This window comes from Kryptolebias marmoratus, linkage group LG21, assembly GCF_001649575.2.
Source record: "Kryptolebias marmoratus isolate JLee-2015 linkage group LG21, ASM164957v2, whole genome shotgun sequence".
NCBI lineage: Eukaryota > Metazoa > Chordata > Actinopteri > Cyprinodontiformes > Rivulidae > Kryptolebias > Kryptolebias marmoratus.
Genome location: NC_051450.1, coordinates 2,430,812 through 2,453,074, shown reverse-complemented (window position 1 = coordinate 2,453,074; position 22,263 = coordinate 2,430,812). Strand labels below are relative to the sequence as shown.

The following is a 22,263-nucleotide window of genomic DNA, read 5'->3' as shown; positions in this document are numbered from 1 at the left end:
CAGGGATGAGGTCAGCACTGCGTCAGGGGAGCCTCTCACAGAAATGAGGGTTTAGCCCTCCTGCTGGGGCTTCCTACACATTACACACACACAAACAAACTCCCACATGCAAACACATGCTTACACTTGACCACTTAGACAAGCACCTGTGTATTTGTGTGACTGTATATACTATCCTATAACCACAGGTTTGGCAAGGTGATTGTGGTTGCTGTCAGTGCATCTGTCTCAATGAGCATGTGTGCTTTCAGCATTAACACTGAAAACAAGCATTATCACCTCCTAAAGCTCCCGACGGGAATCTGCGAGGCTTACAAGAGAATGAACCTCCCTGAAATCCAATATGTAAATCCACTTAGAGCTAACATGCTCCACACTCTTATAGCACTGAGCTGTTTCTTTGCTACAGGACTGTGCAAAGGTTTTAAGCCTTTTTCAGGCTTTCTGAACATTTTTCTTAATGTATCAAAAAGGTAAAGAGAAAGGAAAAAATAGAAGTATATTTCAACCATAAATGATTTCCAGTCCTTTGAAAGACATAAGACAAGCAGGACCTATGAAGAGAGTGATGGGGGCCAGGATGCAACTGTTGGGATTGGGAATGTAGTGTGTGTTTTTCCCCAGCAGATGGCGACGGGGAGCAGGTTGGAGGAGTGGATGGATGATTATGAGGCGCACCTGCATCTCATGAGGACTCATCACTGAAGTGGCATTTAAGGAGTGGGCTGCCAGTGCTTCAGTGCCTGAGTATCAGCTTACGTGGTGCTTTCGAGTTCCGGTCACGTTCTGACTACGCTTGCCGTTTACCTGGACTGAAGCCTGGCATATCTGCAGCTACTTACCTCTGTTGCTCTTCAGACTGAATCCTGTCCACTCTCCGCCGTTCACCTCCACTCCTCCTGGTTCCTCAGTCGGCTCCGTCTCCAGACGCCATCTGTGAGTCACCCACCTCTCCACCAATTCCTACTTACCTCCCGGACCAAGACCACATCAACTCTTCTGTAAGCAGATCACATGACAACCAGTATTGCCTGCCTGAAATCCTCATTAACTTTGTGTTCTTTGCTGAAGTACCTGACGGCGTCCTGAGCTTCCTGAACCTGAGCGCCCATGGAATTCAAACCAAGTTGGATTCGATTCTTTATACAATAAACTTTTGAAACTGCTTCTGGCTTCCTGAGAGCTTGGTTCTGCATGTGGGTCAACTATCTTACTAAAACCATGACAGCAACAAACTGAGCAGGCCAGGAGGGCTTTCATTTGATCCTTGAAGTGGCTAGCTGTGGTGGCAGCTTTGATGTAACAGGGAGACAAGACAACAGTCACTTGTAGGGATGAAGAGCGTAGGCTGGACTGCTGTGTGCTGAACACAGGAAGCCTTCATGGATATCGTTAAATAACCAGAGCTGTGTTAGAGACATGTTGTGAAAGCTACATTTAATTCTGTCATTTGTCCTGACATTGCTAAAGACATGCCAAATGTGAATAAATGTCTGCAAATTGAAATCCTGTTAGGCTCCACTTAGACTTGATGACAATTCCATTATGTTTTTACCTATGAGCACTTGGCCAGATTGTGCTAAATTTAGAAAACTTAGTAGTACATGTCAAATAGTTTTGTTTCCTGCTATTTTCCACGTCCTTCAGATGCTCTCCTGCACTATCAGCAGCTCATTCCCACAAAAAACACTACCACATATATATGGCCATGACTGCACCCACCATCCTGCAATGACTCCCTTGAATCAGATGCAGCTAGCACAATGGTACCTCCATGGGTATCATGTCTGCACTAGATTGTTTGCATAACCTTGTTACAATCATGGTCACAGAAGAGGCTAACATGCCCAGTCCTGGTTCAAATTCTCCACAACTGAATAACATGGGTGCACAGGGAGCCAGTGCCATAGACACACTGCCACTGCTTTTACCTCACTCAACCTAGGACCCTAATTCATCAGCAAACAATGATAAACCACCTTAACCTCACTATGGAAGGTTTGTGCATGCTCAAAACCATCACAGACCTATCACGTTCTATCATGTGTACTTGAGATCCCACTATGTTCTTAATATGTCTCTGAAGTCCTCATATAGATCCTGTAAAGACCCAATCAGGCAGATTTTTTTAGTGTCATAGCAGCGTCTTCCAGGGTGAAGGGGCCTTATCTAGGTATGCCTTCTAAGGTTATCATCACGGGTAGACCTGATCATATTACAGTTGTTACATCAACACTGGGAAAGACAATTTTGTACACTGAGAGAATTTGTTTCAACAGCAAAATATATCAGTAGTGTAAATAAAAAGATTTTACTCTGGGTAGTAACCTTGCCACCACAGTTCAAACCATAATTAATGCTCCTAGAAAAATCAGCACCAACATATACAACAATGCTGCTCCTCCTAAAAGCTTTTGTGTATTCTATCAATGCACAAAAGATAATAAGCAAAGACAATGCAACAACTTTCTCTGAGCAGTTGCTGCTCCTATTTACCTTCAATCTCGCAGCCCAAGAGTTCAAGTCGCAAGCCCATCCCAGCAGGAGTGGCCCTTTCTGGATAAATTCTGATGAAGCGGGTCAGTAGGGGCTCCACTGTCCTCAGTTCAGGAGTGTCATAATTGCTGTTACCTTCAAATATCTGGCAGGGGGAAAGACAGAAGACACAACATGAAATACCCTTTATAAAGATATCTTAACATGGAATAAAACATCCCTACATTCCAAACTTTATAAGTGATATGTGGGAGAGGTGAGTGCTGAATGGAAAGTAATGGGAAAAGAAAAAGAAAATCAGCAGATCTTTCTGGTTTTGATAAGATCTAAACCACACCATAGATGGGGACACGAGGTGAAAACAGCATGGCACAGACCTCCTTAAACTCTGCCTCAGATCCTCTGCAAGGGAAGGAATAAATGAGGGGAAAGCGGGAGACGTGGGATGGAAGCAAGCAAAGAGGAAGATAAAGGATTGATGGAAGTGGATTAATGGGTGTGATCACGTGAAGGAGCCTGGTGAGCTTTAGATGCTGGGAACTTCTTAGGTGAGAGGAGAAAGGCAGCTAACTAGGACAGGCAGAATATGGATCCTTCTCGCTCCCTTCATAAATCATGTGTCTGCCCATCTGGATCAGATTTATGCCCTGTCAGGGACACTTGTAATTGGGGACAGGAGGTTGCAGCTTCTCTTGAAGAAGTGTGGCTGTAAACGACAGTATGTGTTCTTTGTGTTTGTGTGTGTATGATTGAGCAAACTGTATGGACAGTGCTCTTCATGCAGGCAGCGAGGGTGGCAGATAAAGGTTTTGGCTGGGCATTTTTTTTATTGTTCTAGTTTTCTACTGATGTTTTCCTCTGAATCAATTTTTTTCCAATCTAGTCTGATTTCCCTATTCTTTCAAAGAAAAAAACAAAAAACAAAACCACGTATGATGTGTGGGATACAAAGCAGGAAGCAGGAACTAGGTTAAGAAGGCTAAGATTTGTATTCTAATGAGATTATTGACTTGCAATGATCACTCTATTACTCATAACTGTTAGTCATAAAGCTGGCTGGTGAAAAGTGACTAAATGTGTCAAAATCTGAATTGACGTATCTAAGAGACATTTTCAGAAGCATCTTTCAAATGTGTCAGAAAACCATCAATTGCAATTCTTTACCTTGACAGAAGTGTAGAGGGTTAAACACAAGTTGATCAAAGATTTTTTGATTACCCTAAATGCACTTTTATTTTTCATGGCTCTTGAGGGTGTTTAATTTAGAATCTGAAAGGCTTACTGAGTTCAAACTGACTGTTGGGGCTTTGAAGATTTTGTTAGAACATTTAGACTTTCATGACTTGATGTTTAAGGATCTACACATGCAAAGCTTCATTGGTTAAGCTCCTGATTTCTTAACAGATGTAATCAAACACCCCAATGCGTTCAGCAAATTTTCAATTATGCTCAGAGTTTTTAAACTAAAGACATGCAAAATAAAACCTACCTTTGGCTTGTTCCCATTGGCATCATACACCATCCTCCAGTCAGAGCTGTTGCTGCTGTAGCTGAGACGAAACTTTTTCATGAAGACTTTGTTCTCTCGATATTTCCCACCTTGGATGATCAATCCTCTCACCAGCTTCTCCTCACCGAGATCCACCTGCAGCCATTCATTTGTGAAGGGCTGTGGCTGGGGCAGCAGGGTCCACCCTGTTCTGCTGGTCAGCAAGCGGGCGTTCTCTGGTACCCAGCTCCGGTCTGTATGGGAGGATGCGGTGATCTGGTTGTCTGTTATCATACCTGATACCATGCCCAGCATGCCTGAGCATGGGTATTCTAAAACATAAAAAAATAGAAAAGAATGCTTAACCTTTTTATGCAAACCATTGTGAACCTGCAGAGATACAGTCAAAGCAAGTCCTAATGTTCAGCATCATCCAGTATGCCAAATGTCTGGTTTGGTGAGTTTGAGTTTCATATTGGAACATGAGGAACAGACAAAAGTCAAAGAAAAGAGGGCTTTCCTCCAAACTCTTTGTAATCTTACTATGATCTCTCTGTCTCCTGCTGTCTGAAGATCTCATGCATACTAATTCTTCTGCCTGAAGCAGTTGTCTCCAGGCAGCCAATTAAAACCCTCTGCTCGGTTGGTGCTTCCACCTCCTGAATTCTGGGAACCCTTTTTCTTTTCATCTCTCTACCCCTCCCTACACACTCACATACTTGCACACAAGGAAGGCCAATCTCTTTGTGTTTAATCTGCTGCTGCAGCACTCATCTACCTTCTGCACCACAGCTGTCAACATCTGTGGGAGGGCATCTTTGAGCACCTCTTTGTTTTCAGTCCATAATGTTACATCTTTTTTCCTCCCTCTGTTGTTATCCTTTCCCAGTCCTTTTTGAACTCCTGAAAAGTTTAAGCATCTTTGCATCAATTTGTTCAAAAGTACTAATGGTTATCTTTATCTTCTTACATTCTTAGTGACATTCTTTCATATTAGGAACGGAATAGGGTGACAACTTGTTGCTATAGCTTGAAAACATGTAGAGACATGAATCTGATTTCTTTTTAATTTTTTACATATTTATATTTAGGCAAAGTGAAGGTATAATCAATTCCTGGCCTATTGATAAAACATTTTTTCCTTTAAAAACAAAAATGAATAACTTAAACATAACTTACATTTATAACTCAGCCATTCTAACTTCACAGTACAAATGGAACCCACTATTATTCGAAACAGTCTGAAATCTGCTTCAATTTGTTATCTGTCCCCCACAGAGAGATAATTCCAGGCATTATTACATGTCATGTGTCCATATGAGACAAAGTGTATACTGTATTGCTGAGGCACTCAGTCGCATGGCTGCATCTGGGAAAAGTGAACAAAGAGGTCCAGAACAAGGCCTCATTCAGACAATCTCTCACCGGTTATCTAAAATAGTGCCCCCCACCCCCCAGAAAAAAAAAAAAGGAAAAAATAACTTGTGGAACAAATTCTTGGTCGTGCAACCCAGAAAAGAGAAAAGCAGCAAATGCTGGCTGTGCAGAAGCCTTTCTTTGGGGGATTTTACTCCCTTTTTTTCCGTCTTTGGGCAAAATCTGTTTGAGTGTGATCAGAGGACCTAGCCTTTGGCAGAGCACAGCTAAGGCTCTGCACTCTGAACGCCTTTGAAGTAGCAAGATATAAGAGAAAGGTACATGTGAGTAAATGAAAGTGCATGTGTGCATATGTGTGTGAGAGAGAGAGAGAAAAAAAGACTGATGTGACTTTAGACACTTGAATGAACTCCCCAGATCATCTGAAGCTCTTAATCGACTTCAGCTGTGATCACTAAAGTGGCAGAAATGCCATGAACGCAGCGACACACCCAGTGGAACAAGTATTCATGTTTATGTTTGTGGATGATAGGAATAGAGATGATGCAGGCCTCTGTGGGCAACATTTAGTGTTTGGGTGGAGCATCAGTGGTGGATCAGAGATATTTTTGCATGATAGCATATTTACTAGCAAGAGGGTGGTGGATTTTTAAATAATGAAAAGCTGTTTGTATCAGCAGGGGCACGCGACTGTGATAATTTATGGATAAACTTTTTGTGACATTCAACCCATCCCTTTTTTGCTCTGCCTAAATAGTTTAACACCAGAAAGTGCAACCTTTTAAAAAATGCATAATCAAATACTTTTGCAAAGCTCTTCATTCCTAGTTTAAGTCACATTTAGGTATGTTGATTTTGCCACAATTAGGCCAGCACTTTTCATGAAGAATGGAAACACTAGTTTTTTATGTCATTATAGCTCTGGTATCAAGGACTCATACGCAGCTCAGTGAAGAATGGAAGCAAGTCACAGAGTTTAAGCAGCACTCAGAAGCCCTAGTTTCTCTCCCCCTAACAGTGCTAGTAGCATGCAGTGGAGTTGGCAGAGTCTTCAAAAAAGCCAGAGATGCTGACGTCATTACAGAGGCCGTGCGGTGACTTCGATCCTGTGATGTGTTTATGCTCAGTACAGCAGTCTGATTATATGCCCTAAACACATGCTCCAGCTGTAGCCTTGATGTACACACAGTGCCCTCCGCTACTATTTAAAGAGCCACACATATGTAGTGTATGAGTGGTCCATAAAATCACAAAACATTCAAATTTTAATTTTTCTTTACATTTAAATGGACTGAATCAAACTGTCAAATCAATGTCAGCCTGTTTGTATACTAAATCCCAAATCATCTGCTATGAAGTTGTTAACAGGTGTTTCACTATGATTAATCTGTAGATTATTATTATTATTATTATTATTATTATTTAGTTTGTATGTCAATGATCTTCCATCTGTTTCCTCTAACTGTGTCATTAAAATGTATGCAGATGATATAGATTTATATATACAAGAACATAATGACAAATTTTGAACACATGGAAAAAAAGTCCCCTGTTTGCCAAAAGCCTGTTTGAGACAGCACTATTGAAGTACAGTGCCTTGCAAAAATCTTTTTCTTTCTAACTGTGGAAGATTTACTGTGACATTTTATTATTGTGTAATGCCCTTGTCAAAAAATAAAGTTAAACCTAAATGCAGAGTGTATTCATAAATATTGCTAACCATATATTATTTACCTAACCTAAATACAGAAAAACAAAACATCCAGGCAATTATTCAACACATGTTCATTAGCTCACTGAGATGAAGGCAGATGGGCATTAACCACACAAAAGGGACTTACTCATGTACACTCCACTTAAAAAGATCATCCACAAAACAGCAAAGATGAGAAGCTTGCTGCTGAAATCAAAGTTTTATAAGCTAAAAGCAGACTGCAGCTCGGAACAAATCAGCTGGAGGGATGGGATGGTATATAGCCCACCCAGTATAGACTCTCCTGCCTGCCAGCTGTTTACTTCATTTATACTGAATAAGGTACATTAAACATGGGGTAAAATTAGGTAATCCATATTCCTTTACCATTACTATGCAGAGACTGGTTTTGGACAAGATGTTTCTTCAGCTGAGGCCTGCATTGAAAATGACATGTAAAATTTGAAGAAATCCCAAGTAAACTAGAAGTCACTACTTTGTTTTAGCATTTTAAACAATTATCTAGAAACAGATGTGTTTTTGGAGCAATTGCTTTGAATAAAGATTGAGTTGCAACCCGTGTGTATGTGGATTAGCTGGGATCACAGGGGTAACCAACCTGATATCTTGCAGCCATACACCTCAAACCGCAACGCAATGCCTGTTTCCCAGGTAACTGGACGGATTCGTAAGAAACGTGTCAGTGTGGGTTTGGGTAGCATCGTCTTGGCAATCTCTGTTGGGTTGGTGTTGCCTTGAAAAGTCTGTGAATAAGACAGGAGAAAAGATGATCACTGCTAAAAAAGCTGAGCTGAGTTTTTCAGAAAACTTGGTAGCCTTTAAAATCCATAGTAAATTTTCAATAAACAATTCACAGTGCTTTCAAAACAAGGAATGTTTGAAATGGCTCTTAAAATTAGAAATACAATTGGGAGATTGCACTTTATGGGGTGAAGTGAAGAATCTGCTACAACAATGGACTCTGTTGACACATTTATCAATGCAGTCTTGCTTTATGGTTCTAAATTGTTACAAATTTAAGACAAAAGGTTTATGATATGGTTTCTTGTTTTTAAACATCCTTCCATCCACCCATCCATTTTCTTTACCCGCTTCTCCATTACGGGTTGCGGGACTTTTAAACAGTTTCCTTGTAATTGATGAAAAAGCTCTAATAGCTCTTTTTCTACCTCTTTTTCTAAGTCAGTGAAAAATTTGGAAATCTGATGCTGGATGTGCAACACTGACAAGACCAAATTGTTTCAAGATGCCCTTTTTTCTATCTTCTGCTTCAAGACTTGGTGTAGATTTTACCACAGTATCTCACTGAAAGGTCAGAGATGTCAGCATTCTTCCAGGGGTCAGATGACAGTTTACTAGCGAGACCATACGAAGAGGCCGGCCACCCAGTCAAACAACTAGTCTTCACAGTTCGTCACAGTTCTGTTTGAGTAATTGAATCTCCAAGGTATCCACATGGTCTCTTGACCGCCCTGACTGAGCAGTTATGGAGCAGAAAGGAATTCTGCTGAAAGGAGTAGGATGCTCAGAAGGAAAGATAGCAGTTTGGCTAATCTAGGATGAACTAAAACAACACCAGGGCTGGCCCATTAGGTCATGCAGCATGCGTAACAGTTTGCAACCAAGTTTTTGAGCGATATCTATCAACCACACCACTAAGGGACCCAACGACCAAGTCTTCTATTTCCTTAAATGTCACACAGAGTCTCCTCTCTGCTCGCTAACTGTAAAGTGGCTTTTTCTAGAGCTGTGCTAAGATGCTAAACTGCAGGCTCAGCATGTAGCAAATAGTGCTCTTCCACACAGAAGCACTTTAGAGGCCAGAAAAACACAAGCCGGGCCTACAGCGGTACCTTTAAGCTGCCACTTTACAAAAAAGAACAGTGTACTCTGCAGAGACCATAAAAGAATCAGGCTTAGGGGCACATGTATGAGCGGCACTTGTTTGGATGGTCTGTTGAGGCTGAGAACTATTTGTACTTGTGGCTTAAGACTTTTTCTTTCAAAAGAAAGAAATGTTATTTGGATTTCACAAAAAGGCACAGACTGTGAGGCATATACAAGCTTTCTTGCCCCTGAGGACACCCACAGTTGAGCCTGTACTCTCATCCAGATGGACAAAACCTGCTCTCTTTGACAAGCTGATTAGTGAATAATGATTAAGGATTGTCATTCTTTGGTCAAGCATGCCATCCCTCCCTCCCCCTTTCCTTTCCTTCATCTCTTTGTCTTTCTCTTCTGGACCTACCTCTACCAGCTGCTCAAACATGACAGTCTCTGCTGTCTCCGCCAGTCACCTTTTGCCCCCTGTTTGTCAAATCTATTGTCATCGCTGCTTCTTTATGACAAGTTGAACAAAGCCTGATATAAAACAGAAGCAGCCTTCTCACACAATCATCCCTGTAGATATTTCAGAGCTGTGTTAGAACTAAAGTGGTTGTACATAACATCTTCATACTCAAACAGTGTTTGTTATCACACAAATCAAAGTGTATAATTGCATAATTGCAAAATTTCCCCTTTGCCAAGCTCAAAAGCCAGCTGACAAAATCCAGATATAAGTGGATCGTGGTAATACTGACTGCAGTAAAAGTTTCTCACTAAGTATATTGAGGAGTACCTTCTGTTTAGAGCCTTCTTTCAAAGTGATCCAGTCCTCTCCGTTTGAGCTGACATCTACTTTGTAGGACTTGACAAAGTAAATCTTCCGTGTCTCCTGGGAAATGGCCCCCTGGGTACCAATAGCAGAGACAAACCGTAGAAATCCAAGGTCCACCTTAGAGGGATGAAAAGAAATGAAAGGTGAGTGATAAAGTACAGCTTTAAGTGACTTTGATAAAATGAACGAAATCCAAAGGAGCCAAGGTAAACCGTTTCTCCTGCACTATTTGTGGGACAAATAAAAGACAAATAAGCAGCTAAAACTACAACTCTTGTACTGGAATCACCTCTGGCCACGGTCTCATCAGCTGCTACCTGGAATTTAATAAACAGCAGTAAAATGATATTCTCATTAATGAAAAAGACACAATATGACAAGTGAATTTCCTGAGATGGAAGACAAGAGCTTATTGGATAAAAATGAACACCAAAGAGAAAAGGATCTGCAATCATATTATAAAAATCAGCCAGGAGGAAAAAGGGATACAGACTGAATATCAAATACCATGCTTTTAAAATATGCATGGCTTCGTAGAGCAGTCATGAACTGCAGTACATAAAGACTCTACTACATTTTCACAAGAAAACATGCCAAAGGCAGCAGGGTCAGGGGCACATGAGTGAGTGTCTCTTTAATTATCTATTTTTATTTGATTTATGTGTGTTCAGCATTCAGGAATGATCCTTAGGGTGGTTTGTATCAAACCTACCAAACACTGTGCTTGTTCACAACCACGAAAACCAGCCAAGAAAAATAAAGAAATAAACACACACAAATAGTACTTCTATAACTAAGCCTGGCTTTTCTTCAATAGAAAAAAATAGCTTTTAGTCTGGCTTTTAATTTGGGTGCATAATAACGGAAGCACACATATTAAGTTTACCTGTTAATTTTTGTTTCTGTTACAATTTGTGATTTACAATTCCTACACAACTTAAAGGTGAACTGAAATCAAATCTAAAAAAAATTGGCATTTCATGAATGTTATTTAGTTATTTTTTTATTAGTTATTTAACACATCCATACAACATTACAGGGCCAAATTCGTCTGACCGAACACTTAATAAACTGTTGTTACATGTAGTTACCATGGTGACCCTAACAGGCCACTGGCAACACCTTTTCGTTTGATCTCGGTTCTCTTGCCACTTCTCTTACAGTTTATGCATTAAATGTAAACATTCTGTAAGCTCAGATTAATACAAAGGTTTGCAGGATTCTGCAGAAAAAGGTTGATGTATGTTGAAATTTTGGGCAGTTGCTGCATTGGCACTTTTCAGAATTTCTATAGAAATTCTCCAGTTGTGTTCCCTAAAATCATTGAGACTTTACAGTTCTGAATATAAACTAGGCTACCTCTTGGGAGGCTATTTAACCCCATGCCTTATCTCTTTCATCCATAACAGAGGAAAAGACCTAGAGCAGACTGAAATACTTTAAAGAAATCTCAACCTCTCTCAGTTAAAGCAACTTGTCTAATTTTAACAAAGTGTCAGCACCACCTTTGACAAGTTGAGCTGACATTAATAAGAAATAATGGTGTTGCATGCAGACACCACTCTAACCCAGGAGTGTTGCAGGAAGCCAGGGCGTTGGCGGAGCAGGTTTCCAAGATCACGAAGAGAGACAAGGCCTTTGATGTTGACATGAGATGAGAATGGCCTTTGATGAATGGCGACCACAGTCTTGAGTAGATTACTGAATCGACTCAGAGGAGATCATCTGGATGTTCATGTGAAAAGGATGTATAAGGAAGAGTGACAACAGTGAAATCTTTTATGTGAGAGCAAGTAGACAGACACAGTTGTGTGCACATATTTTAGATAATGAAAGCCAGGGTTATCTGTCTCCAAACATCCTAACAGAGCTCCGGGATGTTAAAACCATACAGTCAAGAGTGCCCTATAAACAGACTGTACCACACTTAATGATTCAGGGCAAAGAGTAGGAAAGGAAAATATGCCTGCCTGCCACAGAATCCTGGTCATTCCTGTTCCTGAAGTTCTTGGCGTAGACATAAACATATGGGAGCAATGAATAAGATTCCACCGAGCTTTTCTCTCTGTCCTTCTGAAACGATTTGGATGGATGAAGCCTAATAAAGAGTCAGTCACATACAGAGACAGAATCCTTGCGTTCCTGTCAAAAGGTTCAGGGGCTTTCACTGTTAAGTCTCAGGTTTCTGTTGGGTTCATAAATAGAAACAAAATCAAATCCTGTCAGCCTGAGATGGTTCTCATTTAATACCGCAGTGGCCAAATTTTTCTCTGTGGGGCAAATAGCTGCATGTGGCAGAGCTTGATGGGAAAAGCAGCTCATGGCAGTGAGGTTTGGGACTGTGTGCAGGCCAGCCAGGTTTCTAGTATCTACAGATGTGTGGCCTGTCTGATTTATTTTCACTCTGGACATATTACAATAAGGTAGCTTTTATATATATATATATGTATATATATATATATATATATATATATATATATATATATATATATATATATATATATATATATATATCAACCACAGTAAATGTAAAAACCTCCCAAGGTAGAAATGCAATCATGATGCTGCTAAAGTTTAGTACTTGCAAAATAAGTTTTTCCTGCTTTTTCTGTGGTCCTTAGACTCTTTAATGCACCTTCACTTGGTTCTGTGCCCACACCCAAGGATGGCTTTCTTGAAGTGCATCAGGATGCAGCTATGTGTATCACATCTGTGCAAGACCATGTCACAATCGCTGTTGTAACCTGGACATATGGCTTGTCCTGCTTCTCAACAATCAATGACAGGGACAAGTTGCAAGACCCCAGAGACAGAATCATGGGGTCTCTAGTGAAGGAGTGCACACACACGTTCAATTTCACCAACAGGGGGATGATGAGAGGGCCTATGTAATGAGCAAAGTATAATTTATTAATGGATGCTTGTTAGAAGCAAAGGAGTGAGGGCTGAGGCTGTGCTAACAGACTGAGGTTTTGTGGGTCAGGGAAGAAGATCGGTTGCCACAATGTTTGGATGTGAAACAAAATCTATCATAAACCACAGGAACCATGATAAAAACAAACAGGAACAGATAGTGATTACTAGTGGGAGTCCTTTTGACCCATAGTGCTCACCGACCCATAAACACAAACTAATAACCAGCCTTTGAAAGTTGTAAGACCAAAGGGAATCTTGGATAAATATATAATTCTCAGACAAAAAACTATTTGTCATCTAGAGCTGAAAGCCTGAACCCTGCTTAATGGCTGATGTAATCACTTGGTGGAAGGTGTGAATTACAGCTCCTAATCTACCATCGGTGTATTTTGAGACTTTGCTGATCTAACAGAATGAAGCTTCTCTCTGCTCTGCATTAAACTTATTGTTCTGTTTCCAATGAGAATGGTTGGAATTAAGCCCACCCAAAGACAAATGACACCACACATTCTGGGCATGCTGGTGCACAGTAACTCTGGAATATCTGAAAGGACCACACAACCTGAGTCATAAAAATTCCAGCCAGGGTAAGAAATCACTCCTACTTCTCTGAATCTTTTCATAAAGCAATGACAGGTCGATATGTGTGCAAGACTTCAATGTGTCCTTGTCCCCTGGGAGTTTTTTCCAGCTCCACTGTAGTCCAAAATATGCTCAACTCTGTATGTGTTTGTGGGTGCTCTAGATGTTTTTTAAATCTTCCTGTTGTGAGCCAAAATAATGTCATAAAGCCCCATGTCTCACAAGAGCTAAGGTATATGGCTCCAGTGGTTTCACAAAGTGATCAAAGGCAGAAAAACAATTACTCATGCTCAGACTTGTAACATCACCAATTTAAAGGCTGATGTGAATGCTTTTAGAGAAGCATGCTGAAATTAACATTAAATATTATGAATGTGAATTTGAGGAAAAGTTATTTCTAGATAGGTGTATTTTAAATGCAGGAACTTTTTTCCAGAACCAGGGTGTTTACCCCTCTCTGCTTTGCCTGTAAGTCGTACGTTTGCAGGTTGCAGGGCTGCTGGGGCCTTTCTTTGTGGAGTTTACATCTTTTCTTTGTGCATTTGTGGGTTTTCTCCAGGTACTCCGGTTTCCTCTCACTGACGAAAAATGTTCAGCAAGGTTTAACTCTAAATTGTTCTCGTGTGTAAGTGAGAGTGTAAATGATTGTTTATCTCATTTGTCTCTATGTTGCCCTGTGATGGACTTGGAACCTGTCCAGGGTGTACCCTGCCTCTCGCACAGTGACTGCTGGAGATAGGTACCGGTTCTCCCACAACACAGAAAGGATAAAGGAGGGTAAAGAAAATGAATGGATGGATGGATTTTTTGTCTGCAAGAACCAGGATCAAAAAATATTACACAATGTAGAATTTTCTTTCACCAGGAAAATCCCTTTGAGAACACAGATTTCTTTTTCAAGGAAGGCCTGGGCCTGAAAGCACCCTAAACATGCATGACTTGGACTTTGGGGTGAAACCAGAATATACCCACACACAGACAGGGAGAACATGCAAACTCCACACAGAAAGGCCCCAGGTTGTCACCTTTTGAACCCAAGATCTTCTTGCTTTGAGGTAACTGTGCTAACCACTAAGCCATCATATTGCCCAGAAAATGGCCCTGGTAATGAGGTGGTACTTTTGAAACTATCCTGAACCTCCAAGGGGGTCTTTATAGGCCCTGAACAATCCCGACTGGTTGAAGATCCCAAGTATTTCCAGTGACAATCCATTAAAAAAGTGTATATGAAGGAAGGAAGTTGCTGCTACTGTGTGCATTTGATCAATGTTAAGTCATGACTTTATTCAAAAAAAATCTGCTCATGGTTACATGTTTACTTAAATGTTTACTTAGCAGTGTTTTACAGGTATGAAATTTTAACCTTGGTTAAGCTTTAGAACAACAGACAAATCAGTCTGTGTTTTCCTGATCAAAGTCCCCTCTCATCTCTTTGTTGCTTTTAGATGTGATTGAACATATAAGTGTGTATGACCATAATTCAAAAGTTTGAAGCAATTTACTTATGTTTGGAAATGTAACAGTACTATTACACTAGGCATTGACTGTTGGTGACTAGTTCGTGATTCAAAATTGTGAGAAAATGGACAAATGTTCCCTTGTAGTCTAACTTAATTCTAAATGTTTGCAACCAATAATTTGTGTGGCTACACTTTGAGCAGCCAATTTTTGAAAATAAAACTTATTTTTGTGGGCACAACCTGCAAAACTGTATTCCAGGTCATTAACATTATTTTGTTCACCTCCACCACAATCGTACTTGCCTTGCTCCGTTTTGTACCCACCTTGTCAGCTGTCCAAACATTTATGATTTAATCTTCTGACTATACTTTTGAAATAAAGATAGACATATTTAGATGAGTTTTTGGAGACAACCTTGCAAATTTCATTTGCCAACTAGTCATTAACAGTTGCAGCTAGTGTGACCAGATCTCAAAATACCGAAAGTGGGACAACATGGATGCTTATGAGGGACAATGTGGGACACAATACCAACCGTATGATGACTTCAGAAATTCTAATTTGATGCAGATCTCACCTTACATCAGTCAATTTTTGCCTGTTAGTGCACAACAACGAATTAGCACAACAATAACAAATTTTTTTCTTCGTTTATGAAAAAAAAAAAAACATTTGAAAAGCTTTTAAAGTTTAACACTTTTTAAAAATTGATCAGAAAAATGTTAAGAAACTTTTGTTTACTGTAGAACATTTTTTAAGTTTATCAGAAAGAAAAGAAACTCCGCTTTACATCTAAGAAGCACAACTGCATCCAGGTCCACACTTGCAAGCAGCAACCCAGGAGACCTTACCTAGTCTGTCTGGCAGTCATTTTTGGGTTTAAGTACAAATGAGTCCATCGGCATGCTGCTTTTTCTGCTGTGCGTTTCTTGTGCGGCTCACTTTTACAGTGCCGCTTCACATTGTGCTCCCCTCCATGTGAAATTGAAAAAGAACTGTGGCAAACGTCACAAAAAACTCTTTGAATTATCTTTGACTGGCCTCACCCAGTTATAAACGGTTACCTAGTCTTTGTTGTATCTGCATCTTCTTTTTTTTTGACGTAGTTTCCTATAGACATCAGGCTCCTTGTCTTGCTCTGTTTTATTTTACTAGCATCTTGGCGCGCTGGTTCGGTCATGATGTGGGACGCTGCTGCGTATTTTGATTGACAGCCGACGCTCTGTGACAACGGCTGCAGCTCTGCTTTCCTTAAGCGCCCATCAAATATATTTTTTATTTTTCCGAATTTGACCCAGTCAAATGCGGGGCATTGTTTTAATTAATTAATTGCTTTGGGAATACCCCAAAGCCAAACCTTTTTAATTTTTAATTAAAAATTGCTTTATTTTATCTTATTTCACCTTTTTTTTCTTGTGGCATTTTAAAATCTGCCAACTGACCAGCTGCATCACTTCACCAACTAAAGACAAGCAATGAATGTCAGCATCTTAATTAGCCTAATCTACCCGGAATCTCACATCTTATTGGAAATACAACAAACTATAACTAAGGCTGAAAGAAATGATCGTTCAAGGTGATTCATTTCTGGGGTTCAGGATAGCGAAGTCAGAGTACAGATAAAGATAATAGTACTGGGACTCTATTGCTAAAAGCATTGTTACAGATCTTAGTGAGTCAGGTATAAGGTAGAATGACGTCTGTTTGAGGCTAAGCCTACTCAGTGTTGTGTAGGTACACCTAGTAGACACATGGTTGATAAAGAGTGAGACATTCAAGGGACAGCTCAAGAAAAGGCCTTTAAACTGGATCTCTAGCTGCCTGATTGGCTTATAATTGAGTTGCTAAGGAATTGAATGCAGCAATCTGTACTCTGGGATAAGACAAACTAAATGTGTTTCTTTAAATTCATTTCTCTGCTTCCCCAACAGAGGGGGGAAATAGCTTTTCAGCTGCACGTGTGTGTGGGCTTCTGCTGAGTGAATAACTGAAGCCTCAGGGGAATTAGTTTATTCATCTTTCCTCAGCAGAAACAACAAGAGAGTGAGAAAGTAGGGAGTATGAATCCAGAGAGCAGCTGGTAGATACAGACTGAGGCCTCGATCCAGGAAACAACTTCTGGTAATGCTTTATGGATCTCCAAGGATGGTATAGTTAGAAGTCATAAAGTAGATGCAGAGCCTCAAATCACATTTTTTTTTCTATATTTATTTGCATACTAAATCTGATTATAATCCCCTCTGTATGGTAATGAAAGAAAGCTGACATTTTTGTGAACTGACACACTCGCAGCTACCAGCTAAAGAGATGTGTTTCTATTCCCATAAGTGGCATTTCAAGAGACAAAGCTCAGCTCGTTCAGCAATCTGCTCACCAATTTTGCCTACAGTTACTTTACTGTTGGTAAAAAAAACCCTTCAGGCTCCATTTCCTAAAAGTCTAATTAATGCCTCTTTCATGAAAATTGTATTACTAAAATGCTGCAGGACCTATGAGCTCCACCTCCGACCTTCCATTTATCACATTATTCACCTGACAGAATTAAAGCTTATTTTTAGCTCCCAGACACCTCTTTGCTGGCATTCAATTATGCATGCCCTACCATGCACAATCATCTGTTATGGTGACAATGAGGGATGTATAGGTCATGTTACAGTGATAATGAGATAAAAGGTTTGCTGGTTTGTTGTCTATGATGTGCGCTTAGTCATGTATGTAATGGTGCATGATTAAATATTTTAGCCTTTGCTGTTAAAGGAAGGATATCACTCTTATTTTAAAGTTTCCTTGTTGGCAAATCATCTTGGAGACTTTTGGGGTCATTCCCAACCTTAGCATACACATACAGTATGACTAAAGCTGTGAGTAATGATTGTGAAACCAACGCTGAAGAAAATGGAAAGGAGCATGGCCTAAAGGTATGTCATGTCTGGAGGCTGCTTGATGAACTTTTCCCATGATGCACAGCTGCGCATGATTGTTTTGTGATGACTACTGACTAAAGGGCTTTCAGGCATTTTTCTCCACTGTAATGCAGACAACTGAAAATGGCACTGATTATGTCTGAGCTGAGTTTTGTCTCTAGGTACTTATGCAGCACTCATTTCATTACATCATGCAATCGCTCATGTTTCGATTATGGGTCCTGGGTTTTGGCTACTTTAATCGAGTGTGGGTCTCTATCCTCTCATTGATTTTCCAATTGAGAGTGAGGCCCAGAGGCAGAGAGGCACAGACAGCCTCCATTGTTTCCATTTGTACGACTCTATGATGATCTCACCAGCAGCTGCATTGCCAGCTTGCGCTCGGCTGCTCTCGCTAGACTTCATCAACTGAGAAGTTGCTGTTAATTACCAGTCCATATTCTGAGTGCTCATCACTCGGCAGGGTGGTAAGTCCTCTGAATGGGTACAGGTGTAAAGAGAGACAATGAAAAGAGTGTTTTTGCAGATCATTGACTTGAGGTAATGGAAGGCACATTAAGATGAGAATGAAAACAGGGCTGTTTTACCATCTAATGTTGGTCTCTGTGCGGGTACCAGAACTGCATAATAGTCCAGGAAATGTACAATCAAAGATTGTTTGGCTTGTCAGCTGGCTCTGGATTCTCAGCATTGTTTACTTTATAGATTTAAGGAAACAGGGTCAAGAAAAGCCACGTAACCCTCACCCTCCCAAACGTCAAGATTTAAAACTTCCATTTAACTTTGTTTTCCAGCCATAAATGATTGCCTTCACCTTGGGATTAATCATAAATGAGATAAAGGAGCATTTTGTGTCAGTAGACATTGATATGCTTCCTTAGGTTCAGTGCTTTCCTCTGACAGGAGGGAAAGATTAAGGGATTCCTCACATAACATGAACAAAGGGACAGCAGGGTTATCTCTTTTCATTATTAAACAATTTAAGTAATGAAAGACACATGGATGCTGACAAACCACCTTAATACCTTAATACCTTAATACCGTTGAAGAAGTCAGGGATGATGCATCCTGACAAAAAGGCTGAAAATAATGCCAGGAGCCATTAAAGCAAAATATACATATATACAGTGTATACATATGTGTGATAAGATATACATGAGATGCTCAATAAAAAGGCTTTCAGGTATCGACAGTTGGGCAGTCTCCAAAACAGTCTAAATTATTGATGTTGTGAGCATGTGCAATCAATTGTAGCTGCCTAATAGCGATTCAGTCTTTCAGTCTGTTATTGGATAGTTGCTCTTGTGACTCTTGGTGGCAATCAACTCTTTCCTCTGACATTTTTGATAAAGACATTTTGCACAAAGTCAGCAAATCCCCTGAAGTTCCAGAGGAGCCATTACGCCAATCTGTAAGCATATCATATTTTTTCCTTACAGACAAATGTATTGCAAACATGAAAATATTTCTGTACCAGGCATGTAAGTTCATAAAGACAGAGTTGCTGTAAGCCACTGCAGGGACAATGGACTGCTCAGCTGCAGGGAAAACAATGCCTCAAACAGGCAGATAGCACACACCAATCTGCTTCTACTTTTAAATTTGATTTTTCAAATCGTATGTGAGAGGATAACATGAATTAGAGTGGATTAAACACTCTTAAAAGGAGCAACAAAGAAGGAATGTAGCATTGTTTTAAGGGATTGACACCTTTGTTTTTTCTTCCTCTGCAGCCACAAATCCGCTCAAATGACATCTGTCCATCTATGGCCTAATTAATGACTTGTGGTTTAATGCTGAACCACACTAAACCAATCTAATTAGCCAATGAAAAATCCACAGACTCCAGCATCTTGTTTATCCTACTCTCCATACATCAGAATCAGACAGCATTAAAATAGATGACAAATCTGGATTAAGTTCAGAAAAGAAGGACAGCAAATCCTCTGACTGCAACTGCAGTCAGAAAAGGATCATGAGATTTATTATAAAATCATTGCTGTGGATATGACGGTGCATTGAGATGATGCATACATGCCAAGAGGGTGCCTGAGCTTGTTGCAACACCACAACAAGCAGATTTAATGAATGAAAGAGGAATGAGATAGAAAACACTTCCAGTGCCACTTGTGATAATTGCAGCTCAGAATGTTTGGCGAATGTGCATCAAATTTCTCAGAAAACATAAATCATTAGCCAGCCACAGACTCTTTTGTTACAGTACCTTTGAAATTGGAATTCAGAATAGCATGGTTCACTGTTTTCTTTGATTACTGTTGGGAAATCAGTACAGCCACTTAAACACATGGCCTTTAAAATCAAGATTTAGTGCCAAAATGAATCCTATGATCAATACTGTAGCATGGAGAATCTGGAACAACAACTAATCAGTGTAATCATGTGCAGTTTTCACCAACAAAAAGTGGATTCTGTTTGGGCAGCCTTACAAGCTATCCTTTTCCTTTTAATGCACTTACAGGAACAATGGCCTTTTTTCTCAGAGAGACAAATATTTCATTCAACATAGCATCCAGCTGCTAGAGAAAGAGGTAAGGGCAGACATGTTTCTTTCTGATCCACTCAGACACACACTGGGTTACTTTACAGGACACCATGGGATCTGCCAAACCCTCCCACTCACCCAGAACACCAGACACATCACTACTAGACCATGGGAGAATGCACATAAACGTGCATACACACAAGGTCACACAGAGATGAAATTAGAACGAAGGAGGACAATATTTTCATCGTAATAATAAAGGAAAAGCTTGCTTATGACCCTCTCCAAGCAAATATTTGGCTTTGGGTCAGCTCTATTATTCATCCCTTGAGGAATACACCAAAGCCAAACCTTTTGGAAATAAAGAAAAGGCTGAAAAACTATTTAAAAAGGAAAAGAAAAGAAAAGAAAAGAAAAGAAAAGAAAAGAAAAGAAAAGAAAAGAAAAGAAAAGAAAAGAAAAGAAAAGAAAAGAAAAGAAAGAAAAACAGTGTGGGTACTTACAAGAGTGACAAGCTCTGGATTAACAAATTAAAAGAATCTGCAAATGCATCTAAGTAGTTTTTGTGACGGTTGTGTCTGTGTATTATTCCCACCATGGGAGGAAGGAACTTAATTCTTAATCTTGCCACATAAAGTTCCCTTTGTTGGTGATGATCACGTTTTGTAGATAAGCCAAGTGACTGAAAAAATATGACAGAGCCTGAGCCTGTTTGTGTGTGTGAGTGAGTGAGTGAAGTTTGGCAGGATGCTTGAATTAAATCACAGCATCCCTGGAGGCAGCTTCAGCTCTTAAGAAAATAAAAAGTTATCAGGTAGAATGGAAAGACAGAGAGAAAAGAGGATGCAGGAAGATGGGTGGATGACTCTGTTGTTTGTGTGAAGTGTGCCCACCAAAAAGTGGCGTCCATCTTGCTGATTTAATTATTAGTGTTTTTGTGAGGCCCATGAGACACAATCTGAACCTGCAAGAGGAAGGCGAAAAAAGGCACCATATACCCCCCCCCTCTCTCTCTCTCTCACACACACACACACACACACACACATATAAACTCTACATGGATGGACAACAATAAACATCCAAATGGGACCAATCAAACTTTTGTTGTTGAACTTGCAGCAAAGAAAATATGCCATCTGACAAATAACTGCTAATGATGTCTACTTTTAGATTCTATCTTTTCTTCTTTAATCAGTAAATGATGTTTATTTTAAATTCTATGTCTTGGGAAAAGGTTTCTTTATTTATTATTTTTTTATGAAGAACTTGACATATTGCATCAGAAAAAAAGTTAATTTACCAAAGTTAGTTTTTGGCTTTTTTCAATAAATAGTGACTGAGATTGGCCCTCAGCTAGGACTATGGTTTTAATTTCGGCCCAATATGTAACTGAATTTGACAATCCTTTCTCTGACAATGTAATACCTCCAAAATTGTACAGAAGGAGACTTTTCCAAAACCATTTTCCTCTACTGAACTACATTTCAGGAAGCAGTCATCTTTAATGAGGAAATAATCTCCTCTTTATGACACAAAGAGCATTACCTGAATCCACTCCTTGTTTGAGTCTTCTGCTGGTGTCCAGGCATTTTCATAGTAGTTGAGTCTGGAGCGCTCTGGGGACCAGCTTGGGTTGTATTGGGAGGAAGCCAGGATTTGGTCTGATGTTATCTCCCCTGACTCCATTCCCAAAGGATCACTGCAGTCAAAGTCTGCAAAGGAGAAGAAGAAGGAGAAATGAGACAGAAAACAAAACTAAAAACAAAAAAAAGACAAAGGACTCTTTCTTGTCACTGAATTTTAGGTGACCACAAAGTAGCCAGAATGCACCTTTTATGTACCCCCCACTCAGTGCTGGAGACTGGAAAAGAAGAGCACATCAGCAATGCCTCAGTAAATCCTTTCTGTTTCTCTCTCAGTACTTTTTTTGGGGAAGCTGGATAAAAGTGTTCCACATTAAAAATGTCTTCATAAAACATTCAGTAAGGTTTGTGCTCATATTAGGCGTCAGAGTGACTTTCACTTCAGCTATTTTTTTCCACTGACTGGATGTGTTTGCCTCACCTCCCGGAGGGCAGTTTATCTCTTCTGCAAAGAGTAACAATTTTGGCTGTGGTTTATTATTTGTATTTGAAGGCCATG

General features: G+C 40.0%; 1 protein-coding gene across 3 annotated transcripts in view; it reads right to left on the bottom strand.

Annotated features, from left to right (window-relative positions):
• nrp1a (neuropilin 1a) overlaps window positions 1-22,263 on the bottom strand; it is a 75,431-nt gene that overhangs the window by 8,844 nt on the left and 44,324 nt on the right. For all 3 annotated transcript variants that reach the window (XM_017431894.3, XM_017431895.3, XM_037973114.1), the window contains 5 exons: window positions 21,667-21,833; window positions 9,697-9,852; window positions 7,675-7,819; window positions 3,986-4,317; window positions 2,497-2,641 (listed from right to left, as the gene is read on the bottom strand). In XM_017431894.3, the coding sequence (XP_017287383.1) occupies window positions 2,497-2,641; window positions 3,986-4,317; window positions 7,675-7,819; window positions 9,697-9,852; window positions 21,667-21,833 (945 nt within the window). The remainder of the gene's footprint in view (window positions 1-2,496; window positions 2,642-3,985; window positions 4,318-7,674; window positions 7,820-9,696; window positions 9,853-21,666; window positions 21,834-22,263) is intronic.